We start from the raw sequence: 17,311 nt of genomic DNA, 5'->3' as shown, positions 1-17,311 counted from the left end.
TTTATCTGTATTTTTAATGTATTTCACTTCTTTAACAGTGCTATGCAGAACTACAATTGTTCTGCATTTCTTGCATTTGATAGTATGTAAAACTTGTTCGGATGGAAAGCACAATTAAGTTAACAGTCAAGTAGATTCCAGACCAACCTTTTGACATCTGGGGAGAAAAAAAGAACAGTTATATTCAATGACTAAGAAAAATAGTAATTCTAAATACTCTAGTAACACCATATAAGCATGCTGTCATTGTTTTATATCATATTTTGGGGGGATCAAGAAAAAGTCATAATTCTATTTTTTGTTCAGTATTGTTACAAATACTTTTCTAAGAATATATAAAAATTTGACGCACTCCATGTTTTTGCATAGAAAGTAATAGAGGTCTTCAGATTCCAAAGGAAAAAAAACACTTGTAAAAAATGACTAATTGTTGGAATTTTTGCCTATCATTTGCAAATACTTAAGTCTTACATTTTTCAGTATCTATTAGATTAAAATGAAATAAAAAAAAAAATAAAAATTTGTTAAGATTCACATTTAACTGTCCAAACCTTTACGAACATTGTCCCAAATTCTATCATCACATTTGTACATGGGTTCACACAAGTACTTGAGTACTTCTGTTACACTCAATCTGCCCACCCCATTGTGAAAATTCTTGAAGTTTGAGTCTGAAGTACCTCTTTTTAATCTCTGAGGACTCTCTGGGGGAGGGAGTGCACCTTGTGGGTATTAAAGGCTCATCATGAGACGGTGAGAGTCTCACAGGGACTTTCAAAGTGTTGTTGCCTAGAGCCTGACCCTAGAAAGGAAAGTGATGTCCCCTAAAAGCTAAGAATGGGGAAGGAGACTGTGGAGGATCTGTCTCGCACAATGGGAAGGGGTGGACATTCCCTTCCCTCAGGTCCCCTGGTTAGTGCTTTGTGAGTAGCAGCCACCCCCAATCTCCTCTGCCTGGTCTCTTCTGAGATGAATACAGAAGTCACAACAAAGTCTTCCAACCAAATCTCACCAGCTACTGTGTGTGAGGGCCATATCCCAGAAGAGATGATGGATCAAATGCTACTGGGAAATGAGTGGGTGAAACAGTCGAATTTCAGTGGATTCCCAGAATCACAAAATGGCCAAGGTTGGAAGCGACGTCTGAAGGTTTCGGGAAAGTATGAAGAAATACTTGATCCCTCCTTTGGAGGAAAGTGGGGAAAACAGGTAACACAGAAACATTTTGGGAGGCTATGCCTTTTTAGTGCTCACATTTCTATTGCTACACAAAATCACAGAAGGGTCGAGGTTGGAAGGCATCTCTGGAGAACCAACTCCCTCCTTTGCTCAAAGCAGAGTCAGCTACAGTCAGTTTACCAGGTCTATGTCCTGTCATAACAGGTCATAACAACTGTTAAATCCATCTCTTCTCCCTGGACTGTATTGCTATGCACATCATCCAAACTAGCAGTACGGAGGTAGTCAAGCAACAGGTACCATCGTGACATGCAAACAATGATATGAGGAGAAATAATATGTGTTTTGCATGTGAGGGTTTATTTGGGTCAAGATGGCATGAGCAATTACACGTTAACAAGATGGTACCACCGCTTGCATTAGATGGAACACTTGTGTGGTACACTCTCGAGGGGTCCAAAGTCAAAGACGCCAGTGCCTAAGGGATAGCTGTCCTTCAGAAAAATCTGAACCGCATGTATAGTGGAACTGTTTGCCCTTAGAGGACAGACTGTACCTAATTAAAAGCAAAGCACATATGATGGACATGAGAGGAGCTTAGTACCATCTGCTCTGCTACTGATCAAATCCTTCTACACCCCATTTTTTGCCAATGAAAACATGGCCTTTCGGAAAAATACAGTACTCATTCTTCTGACAAATCTAAAGCCCTGCTGAAGATACTGAGTCACACATCCTGCTAAGGTTATACTTTTTAATGGGCTAGTACATGAATAGGTATTCTATTAGCCAGACAGTACAGATTGTTTATCAGTTCAAGTTGCTTACACGTTTCAATAGCATAAATATCCATTACACTGGTGCTCTTGTAAATAAAGTCCTAATAATACAGTTATGATTTTTTAGAACTTTCTGTACATAATATTTATATGTGTACAAACATACCTGTAGGTTAGTAGGTGCTAGATAATACGTATAGCTCTGACTGTGTTGCCGTCTTTCAAATGGACACGAAACTATGCAAAAAAGTCCATGACAAATTTCTAAAAGGTGAGAGGCTAGAAGGATTTCTAATTGAACTACCCAGGTGATTACATTCTTGTCTGAATTCCTCTGTAGCTGGATGCAGTATACTACCTACTTTCCATACATTGATGAACAGACCGCGCTTTCCATTTTAAACCTGTGAAATGTGTTAGCTAAAACCCTTCCCTAGCTTAGAAGCACAATGAAAAGTTTAGGTAACATCTGGAAAGTATTTTTACATCTGTCAGTGAAAGTATCCATTTATCAAAAATATACAAGCTGTAACTTTTTAGCGTTCCAGCATATCCCTGCTTTTTTCTTTCTTGACATCCTACAATTTGTTTTTGTGCCACAAAACATCCATCCTGTACATGTCCAATGGGCTTGGTCTACTGCAACACACTGAAGTCCCCACTGAGTTATTGCTGCTTTTTTCCTTCCTTTTCAATGCATAACATGAATTACCTGAATTAAAGCAGCCCTCCTTCCTGATGAGTTAAAAAATCGCAAATTCCACCAGATTGTTCCTTCCTAACATAATGATATAAAACGTAAGGGAAAGGAGTCCGCTTTCTGATGACTTACCTACTTCTGACCTCCTGTTCCCACGTTCAGTGGTTTTCCCTCTCAGATCCCAACACGCCTACTTGCACAGCATCGTCTGCTGAACTTTCCCAGGCTGCAACTGACAACCCAGACACCCACAGCATCACGTGACAAAAACCAGCTACACAAACAGACCAGGAGAGCTTTGAAAAACCGTCTGCTTTCAAACACAGTGGAGTCAAGTCTCATACTGTAGCTGTTTCTTTGTCTCTGCTTTTTATTATTAGTATTTTTCCTCTGTCTCACAGATTTTTTATTAGACGTACCAGTTATGAATAAATAGCCAATGCTAAAATGCTGTAAAAATTCCTCATGTGTTTACCACATATCAAGAAACATGGTTTTCTTTTTTTCTTATGTGTTTAACAGCATACTCTATATAAATACACAGTTCTGAAAGGGATATTAAATGGCATCTATACAGTTACGTATGAAAGGAACTGCAGTCTAAACTAATGCCAAGAGGTAATGACAGCCTAATTGACTTGGCTTTTTGGCACGTCATAAATGTTTTTACAATAGTTCTTAGCAGATGAAGAGTCAGAAAATAAATTTATGCAAGTTGTGGAGAAATTACTATGAAACAGTAAAACACAGCCTTCCTAAAATTGGTTCCATATTCTACCATCTGTAATGTTAACATTCCAGAAGACATTTCTCTGAGCTGTAAATGCTATTCATCTGATGGACAAGCTTCTTTCTGTTACACTTACATTACATTTCAACAAACACCCTGATATACAACAGTGGATAAAAATGCTGTTCTGATTCAAGGAGTGAGTTAACTTTTCAAACATGAATACTAAAACCATTACAGATTATATAGGATCCATTAATTTGTTTCTTAAGGATTTATCGTTAAACAAAGAAAGGCCCAGTGCAACCTTTATGAGATGTTCTTCTGTGAAGCAAAAACCTGTGTCACATAAACAAAGAGCAGTGACCTGTCTCTCTAACTTGCTGATTAAGCAGTACAAGTTCCACACATTTAGTGCTTACTTTACTAGATGTAACCTGTTCAGAAAAACTAAGGATTTTGTTAAAATCTGTGAAACTGAAAGGGACATAAAGAAAAAGGATATTAACAGCAGTAACATAGATTGTTGAAGCAGAGCTAGAGGTAATTTTGTTGCTAAGGAACAATCAGCATATATAGTCAAACACAAGCTATACACACTTCAAAAATAACAGAATAAGAAAACAATTTTGCTTCATCTGCTTCCTTTTAGAGATAATACATTCTGTGCAACCATTGGCTCCCTTGCATGTTTTTTTTTTAACTGTGTAAAACATTCAGAAGATGTTAACATAAGTACTTTACTGATAGCACATCCTAGACTATATTCAAAACTGTTTTGCTACAGAAGACTGGAAAAGCAGTGTGAATTGCACAGAACACCGGAAGAAAGTGGAAATATATGCTGTAAATTTCTTCACTGATGCATCATTTCTGGTGACCTTAGACAGTGGGGTTCCTTTTCATGATGCAGTAGCCCTGGAAGTAGTATCAGGAGACTTTAAGGAGAAGATAGTACTGTTGGATCTCACATATCGCTATATACAATGGCCGAGAGGTTTTTCCATTAAAGGCAGACAGTGTCATACCACTCTGCACAACTTTCCCAGAAAAGGAAGGCAAATTTGTTTTTCTCCATTTTCAGCCATTTTCTGTATCCCAGGGGAGTTCTAACTAAACAGAGAGAGAAAATAGCTGGAGAAAAGATTGGAAATAAGAGTGACAGCTAAATACTAATTGCATTCAGCTAATTCAGAAGCTAACTGGAATCTCAAGATAAAAACTTTATACTCATGAATTTTGGCACAGAAATTCTTCTGTCCTGAGGGTTGCTTATACCAGTTCAAGCAGGTATTAATAATAGCAGTATACTAAAAAACATTCAATTAAGACAAACTTCATACGCTGTAAAATACCTATTGATGACAATTAAACCAATAGCTACAATACACTGATTTTAACTAATATCTTTCTTCTATAGCATCTAATTTAAAGAATTCAAGAAAAAGTCCTTTTAGGACAATGCATTTATATTTCAGTAATCCATGTATATTTGATGAAAAATTAATTTTGTTTTCCTTAAAATCCAATCATTTCTACCAAAACAACTGATCCAAAAAGCTCTAATTTTATCTGGTGATCTTTGAGGAACCTTTAACAAGTTGATTGCTTTACTTTTGTGTTTACTGTTCATGTTAGATCAAGAACAGTTCCTCTTTATTTCATTTCTATAATGTACAATTTTTATCGTGTTATTAGGATTGTTACTTTGTCAAAGCGATGGCAAAACAATAAAAAAGGATGGATAAGTGTAAATTCTATTTTTCATTAAAGTTTATTGTTATTCTGTTTTACTCTGATATATCCATTTGAGAATGCCAGGCAGTCCTAGAACTGCAGACAAAGCTCACCAATTTGACTGAACATAGAAATTGTTTCTAATATTTTGATACTACTAAGTATACCTAATAGCTCAACAGCCAAAAGAAAACAATTTTGTTGAAATTCATGTTGTTTGTCCTCTACTGTGAAAATCCACAGTGTATCTCACACTGTTATCTTTCATGCTTCAGTTTTACATTTAAATTAGAATTTAGTTATTCAAAATGGCTAGCATTCTTCAACTCTGTGGCTAAGTTCCCAAACAATTTCAAGTATTATTTAAACTAATTGAGCTCCTGGGCTTGAGACTTGCCCATGAGATAAAAAAGCGACTATTTTCAATTTGAAATTGGTACATGGCATACATGTCATTCAGAAGGCAGTAAAATCTGCCACTACACAAGCATTACAGACCTGTGGGTAAAGACAAAGAAAGAAAAGGATATAATTTGATTAGCCTCCAACTTTATTAATTTAACTCATCTGGGAACTATCCAGCAATAATTCTTCCAATGAAGGTCATAATTCTTCTTTAATTGTTTCCACCTGGTACAGTACTGCCATCAATCCCCTCTTCTTCTCCACCTCTCTGTACTTGGCTCTCAGCCCATCCTAGTCCATCCTTGTGCTACATTAAGGGGCAAGGGCAAAGAGGCGTGTTCTTTTTTGTTGTGTCAGAGCACAGAATCTCCAGCTTTGCTTCCTCCGTTGCTGGATGTTTTCCATGTATTCGGTCCCTGTACCCGTTTATACCTTCTGAGAATTAATTCCTGCCCTGCTCCTGCTACAGTCTGACATGCCAAGCTTTTTCTTATAACCTGCCTCCCTGAGATTCTGCAAAGCAAGCTGAAAATTACTAACACCTGACTTTTCTGATTCCTTCTCCCCTTTCCTGCTCCTTTCATACTCCTCCCCATACATCAAGAAACACCACCTCATGAAAAAAAAATCTCAAATAGGTAATGAAACTCCTTTAGCAGACAAAAATCTTCATTTGCATATTAATGTACAAACCAGAAAGTTAAGGCCTATTAACTCAAGCCTTCAAAGACATGTAGACTTCAAAATTAAGATTTGTATACTTCAGTAAACTCCATTGCTTAGCATGCTAACACAAGACGTGCCCTGCCGTGTTCCCAGTTAATGTGAGGAGAAAAGAGGAACTGTGGGACCCTTTAACAAATTCATTTGGACAAAGGTTATCTCTTCCCTTCTCAACAGTTTGCTTTTATGATTGCAGCAACTTCATTTTGGAGAGTCAGATTCTAAACATGAAATCTGTAAACACTCTGTTACTGGTCATTTTTCTCTGACAAAGATTTACTGTGGTTCCTCATTAGGGTGTGGATCACGAATTAAGTTTCAATTTCAGAACATAAATGCAGTTTGCACACTAGTAAGCATACAAACTGTATAGTGAAAATGTAGTGTCAAGGCAGTAAGCAGTAAACAGTTTTGGAAAAAGCTTAATTTGTATTTTCAATCAGAATAAGGAAGAGCGATTAGTAGTGGTGGTGAATCTATTTATCCAGGAACACAGACTTGACTAGACAGGAAATTTTGTATTAGTCGGACAGCATTTCACTATTTATCAATTTATGTCTAAAATACATGAGAGTATGTTCTATTGCTCTTGAGGTAGATGACATGAGATTGAAGTAGGTATTTTAATATCCTGTTTAATGTCAAGTTAGAAAATTAGATTCCTCCTTAACCTTTGAGTTTTAGTCATAAAAAGACTGATGTTTCAGGACCTCCCAGTGTTTGAAGACATACCGTCTATTCAAATGGAAAAGGCCCCAGGGCTGGCAAAATCCTTAGCTGTTTACGGGGAAAAATATTTCCTGCGCATTGTGTTGTGAAGGTAGCTCAATAATTCTGAATGAATTCATGTAAAGCTATTTGTACATATTTTTTGAGGTATGCTAAAGAAAGCGAAGGCCTGGGTAGCATTGCCAATAAGATTTCTCTGGAGTGCTAGATTACATCAAAAGAAAACATATGAGGGAGAAATCGGTCCTACCAGAAAGGACAACAAAAGCCATTGAACTGAGAGCTTCTTGTTTTGGGACAAATTCACTGCACTTCCCTTGTACTAACACTATTGCTGAAGGGAAAAATGTTACCTATTTATGTGAAAGGCCCTTCTTCTCTACCTATAATGTTGAAGTGAGAAAGAATCATATGATATATTTGCAAAACAAAGATACCACGCTTCCTATTGCTTAAGCAAATTTGACACACCAGCAGTTCAAAATAATAGATTATCCTGTTGCTTGTTTCTGGAATATTTGTACAGCACTACCTGACAGCAAATCGGTTTAAGATTTAAGAGACTGAATAATAATGACTCTGTAATTATTCTTCAACATTCAGTGCCTTCTGGAAACCATACTGCAGACTATCCTCTTAAGACAGCTTTGATGTCCATGAGTCTTAGCAAAGTCCTTCTATCAAAAGACTGGCTTTCAGTTCAGTTTGTTTATTTCGATTTGTTATATATACCACATTTTTCAGCTCAGAGCAAGAAGATGAATGGAAATAAAAAGTGATACATTTGCAGTAAGATTTATGTGGAAAAGACCTTTACCATATTGTGGTTTCAATGCAACCACAACACAATGACAAACTTCCTTTGTAAATGACAGATCTAATTGCAAAGTTAAAATTATAGTTCCATGGAAAAAAAAAAAAAGGGTTGAAGACAATATCTACTGTATGTCTGGATGTGGCTGCATTCCCAACAAAATAATTACTATTATTCATGAGTTGATTTACACTTTATCTCTCCATAACATGCAGCATTTATTTACCCTTACATTTTGAGGCACTGGAGTTTCTGCTGACATTGGTATTTTCCCAAAACAGGACATTACAGCAGTCCTCTGCTAGACATTTAAGCCATGTTTATGTTTTTTTTTTTAAATTCGTTTCTTGAACTTTCTAAATGTGAGCAGGCTGGGAAAGTGGAGTCATGATGAATGAGTGTTTGCTTTAAAGAAAAAAAAAGGAGAAATGTAGACATTTGACGTAACATTGAAAATTATACAGCCTCCTACCTTGAAAACAAACATTTCCCGGCGAAGAATAGCCAGAGTGTTGAAGTTCCCATCACAGATGTTAGGCTTGGCTCCGGGATAGGAAGGTTTGTCACCAGTGGGTGGCCGGGGAGGTTTAGGTTGCCTGTCATTCTTCCGCGGGTCTACTGGAGGGATTGAACGATGTGGGGGCACTGTTGGCAGAGGTCTTGTTGGTGGTGCGATCCTGTCAGGTGGACCTTTAAAAATATAACAGCAGGATACAATTTACATGCCCACCAGTGACACTCGGACAAGAAATACACAAAAAAAAACCCCTGCTGTAAGCAGTGCGAGTCCTACAGTGGAATGGGGATGGAAAAAGTAAACTAATATACCTTTCCCACGTTGTTAGAGGGTCTAATGAAAAACTACCATAAAACCAAGGCACGAATGAAGAAAATAATTATTTTTCGATATCCAGAATCTTCCTTCCTTATTGGAACAACTTTCCAACAAAAGCTGCAAAGGATGCATAGTCCACCATCATTCCAGATGAGAAGTAACTCATAGCACATACTTTACCAACTGAGAAGTGTTAAAACAGAATCATTACCTATTGTACAAAATAATGGAAAACAAAAAAACCTGTTCTTAATAAAATCATCAGCAGTCAACGGATTTTAAACCCATGTTTTTAACGTCCCCTCATCAATTCACATATGCATATATGTAGCATACCTGATATTATTTCCTACTGACCCAATCTGTAGACCAAGTAATGTCCTGTGCATTAGTGACAGGACACTCTCAGCTTTCCCCAAGGCCCTTTGCTATGTATACAAGCTTTTGAAACTGGACTTCAAATCCTAGGCATCCATATAAACAAAAACCAGAATTCACATGTTTTTTTCAGTATTCTGAATTGAATTACTTCTTATTTTTATTTTCCAGTGAGTCTTACAAAGCTAGCTACCCAGTAATCAAACGAACTGTTCCAAGGATAAATGGATTAAAAAAAACTAACATGAAAAACTAAAACTCTATACAGCAGTTTTAAAACATTTTTCTTCTTTTGAATATATTTTCTGTCATAATATACAGAGTTTGATGGCAGGTGAAGTAACCATTTCAATCACAATTTTTCTACCTGACAGTCAAGAGGCCGTCCTAGACAGATGCTCTTCACAACCATAATGGCATAATGAATGACTTGCAGTGGGTTAACTGAAAATGTCATTCCCTTTCTACACATATTACTATGTTTTCTTACATTTTCCATGTACCAAAAGATAAGACGTTTCAGGTGGATCAGTAAGATTTCTAGTAACAACGTGAACATTTTAATTTTGCTCATTCTATTTAGGTGTCTCGCCAAATGATTTAAATATATAATCAATTTTGACTTTAAAAACTAAATATCATTTGCATGACCAGCTTCAGAAAAACTTTTGCATAGTAAGACAACTCTAAAATTGCAAAAATGGCATTTGAATATCTGATACTTTTTTAAAAAAAGTATACTTTTTAAAGAACAAGATGGACTATGTAAGGAAATCTGAAACTCACCAAACAGTTGTCATACAATTTAATATGGCATTTATTTCATTCACAATTTTAAGGCTTGTGACATTTATAATTTACAGTTAATAACAGTGTTTCAAGGAATACTGCAGACCAAAGTAATTATTTTAATAGATGTGACATTTTTATTGAGGCATATGATTCCAGATCACTTCTTGATTTTAAAGGGTGAAAAGGAATCAGTTTGCTCTTGTTGGAAAGTTTTTAACCCCAAATCAAAGTTTTCATATGCCATTCGGTGGTGATGTCAGATATTACTTCCCAGGGGTAATACGTTTCTCCTAATGTATAGCCCACAGCTGTTAGAGCTTAGCAGCTAGTTTTCAGCAAAGTATTCTTGTCTAGCCCTTAAGTCTAGACTACTAACATCTGAGGTCATGAGAAACAACCTGCCTTCCAGCTAATCACACAGGAAAAAAAAACAACCAAACAAAACTCGATCAGCAAATTATTTTGAAATTCCTATTTATGCTTTATGAAAACAAGTGCTTGTCAATATAAAATTTTAAAAAGCTTGTTAACATAAAATACCATGGTGTATGCTAATATAGAACAACATAAAACCCTAAATCTCCTGGAAAAGTAGCATGGTGAGCTGTAGGCAAACCTGGAAACTCCTGGAGTGCATAGAGGATAAATTCTTAAGCTAGGTAATAGACAGACCTACCAGATGGGATGCAGTACTGGGCCTGTTGGTCACCAACACAAGTGACCTAATCGGTGATGTCAAGACTGGAGGCAGCCTGGGCTGCACTGATCATGCACTGGTGGAATTCGCAGTCCTGAGGGATAAGCATCAGGTGAAGAGTAAAGTCAGGACCCTGAATTTTAGGAAAGCAAACTTCCAGTTCATCAAGGAGTTAGCCAATAAGACCCCCTGGAAAACTGCCCTCAGGGACAAGGGACTGGAACAGAGCTGGCAGTTCTTTAAGGACACTCCATAGAGTGCATGAGCTGTTGATCCCCGGGTGTAAGAGGTCAGGAAAGGAAGGGAAGAGACTGACATGGCTGAGATGAGATCTGCTGGTCAAACTAAAGGGCAAGAAGGAAATGCACATGCAGTAGAAGCAGGGACAGGTAACCTGCGAAGAATATATGGACACTGCCTGGTTGTCTGAGGATGATGGGGTCAGTAAGACCAAGGTGAAGCTGGAGCTGAACTTGGCGAGGAATGCAAAGAATAACGAGAAGGTCTTCTACAGGTATGTCAACCAGAAAAGGAAGGTCAAAGAAAGTGCACCCCCCCTTATGAGCAAGGCTGGCAAACTGGTAACAACAGATGAGTAGAAGGCTGAGGTACTCAACAACTTCTCTGCCTCGGTCTTCACTGGCAGTCTCTCTTCCCACACCTCTCGAGTGGATGGACCACAAGACAGGGACTGGGGGAGCAAAGTCTCTCCCACTATAAGAGAAGGTTAAGTTCGAGACCACCTGAGGAACCTGCACATACATCAAGTTCTGGGCTGGAAGCGCAGCCCAGAAGGCCAACCATATCCTGGGCTGCATCAAAAGCAGTGTGGCCAGCAGGTCGAGGGAGGGGATTCTGCCTCTCTGCTCCTCTCTGGTGAGCTCCCACCTGGAGATCTGCATCCAGCTCAGAAAAGACATAGACCTGTTGGAGCAGGTCCAGAGGAGGCCACAAAAAAGATCTGCGGGGTGGAGCACCTCTCCTATGAGGAAAGGCTGAGAGAGTTGGGGCTGTTCAGCCTTGAGAAGAGAAGGCTCCAGGCGACATTATTGAGGCCTTTCAGTACCTGAAGGGGGCTTCTAAGAAAGACGGGGACAAACTTTCTAGCAGGGCCTGTTGCAACAGGACAAGAGGTAATGGTTTTAAACTAAAAGAAGGTAGATTCAGCCTAGATATAAGGAAGGAATATTTTATGATGAGGGTGGTGAAACACTGGAACAAGTTGCCCAGTGAGGTGGTAGATGCCCCATGACTGGAAACATTCAAGGTCAGATCGGATGGTGCTCTGAGCATCCTGATCTAGTTGATGATGTCCCTCCTTATGTAAGTGGCATTGGACTAGATGACCTTTAAAGGTCCCTTCCAATCCAAACTATTCTATGATTCTATGGAGTCTGCAGAGTTCTAGTTAGCAGTACAGCAATTCTACGTGGTCATAGTTGTCCTTTCTTTTAGTAAAGATATACAAGAATGGCCCTGATAATATTAAAAATAAATCTGACAAATCTTTTACCTGAAAATAATTGTGAGTACAAAATTGAATCCTATACAGAATTGATTGGGAAATATTAAGCAAGGCAATTCCAAGTGATATGTACCGGATACATAGCATTAACATCCAGATACCACAGATTTTTTACTCTAGGAGAGATACATAAAACACATTTTTGAAGAAAAAAACACACTATCTAACTGATACCAACAGAATCAAAGTCTTTAAAACCAAGAATACAACCACGTCTTTGTAAATGTAAGGAACAGCAACATGGGAAACAGTGTTACATTCAACTCATAATCAGAATAATGTTGTTGTTGTGGGTTTTTTTCAGCCTTGTCAAACTTAATTCAATATATGCAGACTTTATTTACATCATGTGTCGTTTATCAGGCCACAAAAATCCTAAACAAACATTTTTTAAATAAGTGGGCCTTTTTTCCCCTAGGTAGCTCAAAATCTTGGGCTTGTAACAACATTCTTTCAACATCAATTTGCTATATTTATCTCAAGAAAGATTTTTTCTGGGACCACAGATTTTGTACACCCAGCGAACTGTTTAGTATTACAACTGATAAACTATGAGGCAATCAGTTCATCCAGTTACATGAGCTTGGACTAATGTGTAAATAAACTCATTACAGTTAAAGGCCTGCATTTCTTAATATTTTCATAGTTTGGTATCCTTTTGTGGACATTTTCTTTATGGCTTTTTAAAACATTTAAAATTACTGTTCCAGCTGAGTGCATATTTGAATGCAAGTTGTGAACAGTGAGAAACAAAGTAAAAGAGCTTCATCAAAATCTTTTGCCTACTGACAAGAAGGCCCCTGGCATAACAGAGTCTACACTAACAAGCTCTTTTGGAGAGGTGGTATGGACAGGAGGACCTCAAATGTATTCTAAAGCGAAAAACTTAACGTTGCTTAATACCTACCATATATCTTCTGGATGCCCTGTAAATCATCATTAGGTAGTTTGAAGTTGTCAGTTTCCATATACTGGTAAAATGGAGCCATGATTGCAGTGGGATCATTAGAGTGCTCCAAGCCCAGAGCATGTCCCAGTTCATGGACTGCAACTAGAAACAGATCATTTCCTATGAAGGGAAGAAAGGGAAAAAAGACCATTGAAACCATAAGCATAGTAACAGAAATAACACAAGCGGAGGACTCTGCACTTCAAAGACATTTTCACCGAATTTGAATTTTACAAGATAACGATTAATAATGTATTATAAGGATAATGTGATAGCAAAGGCAGCTTTCCCTTTTTTTTAAACAAGGAAAGCATTATTGTTACTTATAATATATGATACTCTTACAGACACCATAAGCATAATCTTTTTTAACTGATGCACATGGTTAGTGTAGGGTTTAAGTGTCATACATTATATCTGGGCTTGAATGTAATTTGTGACTCAAAGCTGATGTTACAGTAAACCTGACTAAAAATGCTTCCATCAAGACATGGTTCCAAAAGGAAAGAATCCTTGCTGTGTGTGGTAAACTATACAAACAGAGGACTACCTATTTAGTACATCTTTCTGTGAGTCTTTTGTACAAATTCTGTCTGTATTGAACCTGTCATATAATGAAACTCTGGAAAACTGTTTTACAACAGGAGAAAGATTCTGGTCACTTGGAGAGGGTCACATCCAGGGTATTGCTCGTTTTCACTATCTAGGGATGGAAAGAATTATCCTTCAGAAGTGTGTTCCTGTCCAACTGACAAGAGACGTATTCTAGATGATCAGCTTATGCTGAACATCTAACTTTGTATACGGCTGGACTCAAGCGAAACAGGTGCCATCTACAGTAGGAAGATTCTTGTTGAAAGAGCAGTATAAATAACAAAAGGCCTATATTGTGGCCTAATAGACAGTTGTACATTGCAATAAGAAAATGCTCAGCATTAACTCTTATCCTATACTCTGTCAGTTCTTTGCGGGTAGACAGTTGTTTTCCACTGCTGGCACTTGATCTGGAATTCTCAGTACTGTTATAATACTAATAGTAATAATACTAAAAAGTTGAATTTAGCAAAAAAATTTACATATACATATATAGTTACACAACTTTGAGGACGCATTTGACAGCATTCTAATTTTTCAAGTATTTCCTCTTACTGACACAAAGAAATAAACTTTCTCCCAAGTATATATGAAAGGGGAAACACTTAGCAGCCGATGTCTTCACGATGTATGGAGCCACGGTGATGTTTGTAAAATAAATGTTTGATTGAAAGCATGGAAACAGTCACAACAAAAACTCTGGGCTTAGCTGACAGAGTCTTCGTGTCTTTCTAATTCTGTATCAAGAAATATAAAAACTAAATTCCCTTGCTGTTTTATTCAGTATAACTGTTCAGACAAATCATGTCTTTCAAAAATTAATGTGACATAACATCAGAAATGAGAAGTGTTTGTCCTATCATTTATAATTATGTGGTTTCCAGATGAAATATTTTCATGACAATACTTTTTCTTGGATGCTGTTCTTTTTACAGTAAAGCAGATTGTCAACGTGCTGTTGTAACAGGTTTGATAAGCTTGACTGTCCCAGTGATGAATGCTTTTGACATCTGAATCTGCCCTTCTATAGACCGTCAAAGATGATCTTGACATTATGTCATATGAATAATCCACAGTTTCTGTAGCTAGCCTCAGCATTGGAAGTGATGCACAGGAGCAACTCCGTGCAACTTTCATTCTGCTCTCAGAATAATTAATACCATTTTAAAAAAATGATAGTTTTAAGATGGAAAGACATGAAGGAGAAAGATGTTACTGTACTATAACTATTGTACTGTGACATGTCTCACACTATTTTTCAAGTCTTTTCTGTGTTTTGTGAAAGCTGGAGTTCTAACCCAGGTTTATTCAACTGATATGTTTCTTTGTCTGGCATTAATTCATATATTTAAGATGCAACTTTCTTTTGCTTCTTAGACATTATGAAAGGTCAATTTGCCTCTTAGACCTGTGCTTCCTACAGCACAATATTAACCAGTCTAGGTTCTATATTAACAAGTGTATTAATAAGTTGGCCACAGTATTTACCGAATCATTTTTAAATAGGTTTAAATTAATAATATTTTATTCTACCACTGTTATTAGGCTGGTCAGTATTAGCAGACCAGAGTGTTTTACATGTGGTATACAATCTCTGCTCTTTGAGGTAGGTGGTCTGGGAAGTTAGCTTGTTACAATTTCTAAAATTTCAAGAAACCACAGTTAATAAATAGTCTTGGAAGAGTCTAGTGCTTCTAGTTGTGTCACTTATGCACTGCATGAAGAATCAACACTTCCTTTAGTTCTCAGTCCTCAGTGAGTCCCCATAAAGATCTCCAAGAATTTCCATATTTTGTTCCATGTTAACCTCGAAGGGGTGTGAACTACTTAGGAACGGGAAAATCAATAAAATACAGTGTCATCTACCGGCATATCTTCCTTCTGGGATCACAGATAATGAGTCTGTTAGAGCACTTTCAAAAGTAGTACTTCTAAATGACAGTGGGACTGTGTCAGAGAACAGATATTATGCAGGGAGTGGCTGTTTCTTAGTATGTCTTTCTCCCTTTGTCTTCTGGATAGGGGTGATTATGCAAAAAAAAATTAATAAAAATTATATTAAGCATCTCATTGCCCCTCTGGACTTAGTTAAAGCCTAAGTCCAAAAGGGAAAATGGCAAAAGGACTACGTAATTTACACCTCCTGCAATGCAACTTGTAGCCATCAGGGGAGCCATTAAATGTAGTAAAGACAGCGCAGCCCTTGGAGCAAATGGGTAAGGAGGGAAGGGAGAAGGTCACAGGAAAGAGCTAGGAGAATAATATTCTTGCCTGGGGTGACAGCGATTTAACAGAGAACATATTTTCTACTTATAGTCAAATAGCCCCATTATTCACAACAATTTCCATCAAGAGTCATGCTTGTCTCCAGGGCATCCTGAAATTAAACTGACCCAAATAACCTGGTGCAGTTGAAACTGAGGTTTAAACCAGTTCAAGATGTGTTATCTGAGACCAGTGCAGGTAGGACTTACTACCATCTTAGTTTCCACCCTTTTTCCTTTGTATATAATTAGATTTCTTCAATTATGCAACAACTACTCAGTTACTCTTTGCTTTCAGGCGCAGACTTGCCTTGAGCATTTCACTGTTACTGTAGCTAGCTACTGAGAGTGCAGGATAACCCTGAGCGCTCACTCGTTCTCTCCAGGCTGCATGGAAGTGTACTTGTGACTCCAAGGTTGATAGGAGGTCAACTTCAGCTCCTTGGCCAGCGGTCAGAGTAAGATGAAGGAGTGTAAAGGCAAGTAAACATTCATACCAGCTCCAGCTACGTTTGTTATCATACTGATATTAGATATAATTTTTTAAACACTTTCAATTCCCGCCACTGAAGAAGAAAGTCCCAAATGATTTTGTATTTCAGTATACACTACCCATACAAACATGTATTTCAGTCCATTTGGCAAAATGAAGCACCATCGCAAAACTGTAACAAGTCATGAGTAACAGAGTTAAACTATATATGATTACGATGATTTTTAAACTAAAAGTTGCCACTGCAGGATATACGATGATGAATATTCAGTGTGATAGTCTCAGTTACGTCTTGTTGCATTTATCTATAGAGTAGTAGAGAAATACTGGAAAATATATTTCACAAGTCCAAAATTTGTGCATCTCTGTTCTTGCATTCCTCATTAGCATGGAGATTTGGAATAGAATAGATACAGGCTCAAAAACATTGTGATTGTTTTTCTTATTTTATCTCATGTTTGATTTCACCAGGAAAAGAAAAGATACTGTGTGTAAAGAACTAGGACAAAATGGTTATTTTTGCACTAACACTATTCTCGGAGGCTATAAACTATTTTAGGCACTAAAGCTGTCTGACTTTACAATCACTGTCCAAACTCCAGAATATAAATGTGTATTAATACATCAAGTATTCAACAGCCAGCACTGTGGCATAGTGTATGGGGAAGCCTTTGCCTGTAGCTAACAGATACACTATTTTTCACGTCTACTGATAAACAAAGCTAAGATGTTTGTCCACAGCAAGCTGTTAAGAAACTCTAGTTCTGAAGATATTAATTCCTGTTTTAGATGGTATATGAGCTTAATTTATAAAAGCAATACCCTAATGGCTTAGTAAGCCTTTGATTCATCACTTGGCCATCTTTTTAATGCAATACTAAATGACATCAGGACATGTTACTTGGCTCTTCTCCTTGCCACATGACAGTAACTGCTACAGCACATTGTGAGCTCAAGAGTTCTCTGTCATTTAAATGCCATGTGACCT

General features: G+C 37.5%; 1 protein-coding gene across 1 annotated transcript in view; it reads right to left on the bottom strand.

Annotated features, from left to right (window-relative positions):
- The window catches only part of MMP16 (matrix metallopeptidase 16), a 200,528-nt gene that overhangs the window by 50,629 nt on the left and 132,588 nt on the right, over window positions 1-17,311 (bottom strand). The window contains exons 5-6 of the mRNA XM_009945590.2: window positions 12,931-13,092; window positions 8,269-8,486 (exon numbers count right to left, since the gene is read on the bottom strand). Of these exons, the coding sequence (XP_009943892.2) occupies window positions 8,269-8,486; window positions 12,931-13,092 (380 nt within the window). The remainder of the gene's footprint in view (window positions 1-8,268; window positions 8,487-12,930; window positions 13,093-17,311) is intronic.

This window comes from Opisthocomus hoazin, chromosome 3 (assembly GCF_030867145.1).
Source record: "Opisthocomus hoazin isolate bOpiHoa1 chromosome 3, bOpiHoa1.hap1, whole genome shotgun sequence".
Classification (NCBI taxonomy): Eukaryota; Metazoa; Chordata; class Aves; order Opisthocomiformes; family Opisthocomidae; genus Opisthocomus; species Opisthocomus hoazin.
Note: the sequence above shows the minus strand (reverse complement) of the source record. Positions and strands in the feature narration are given on the sequence as shown.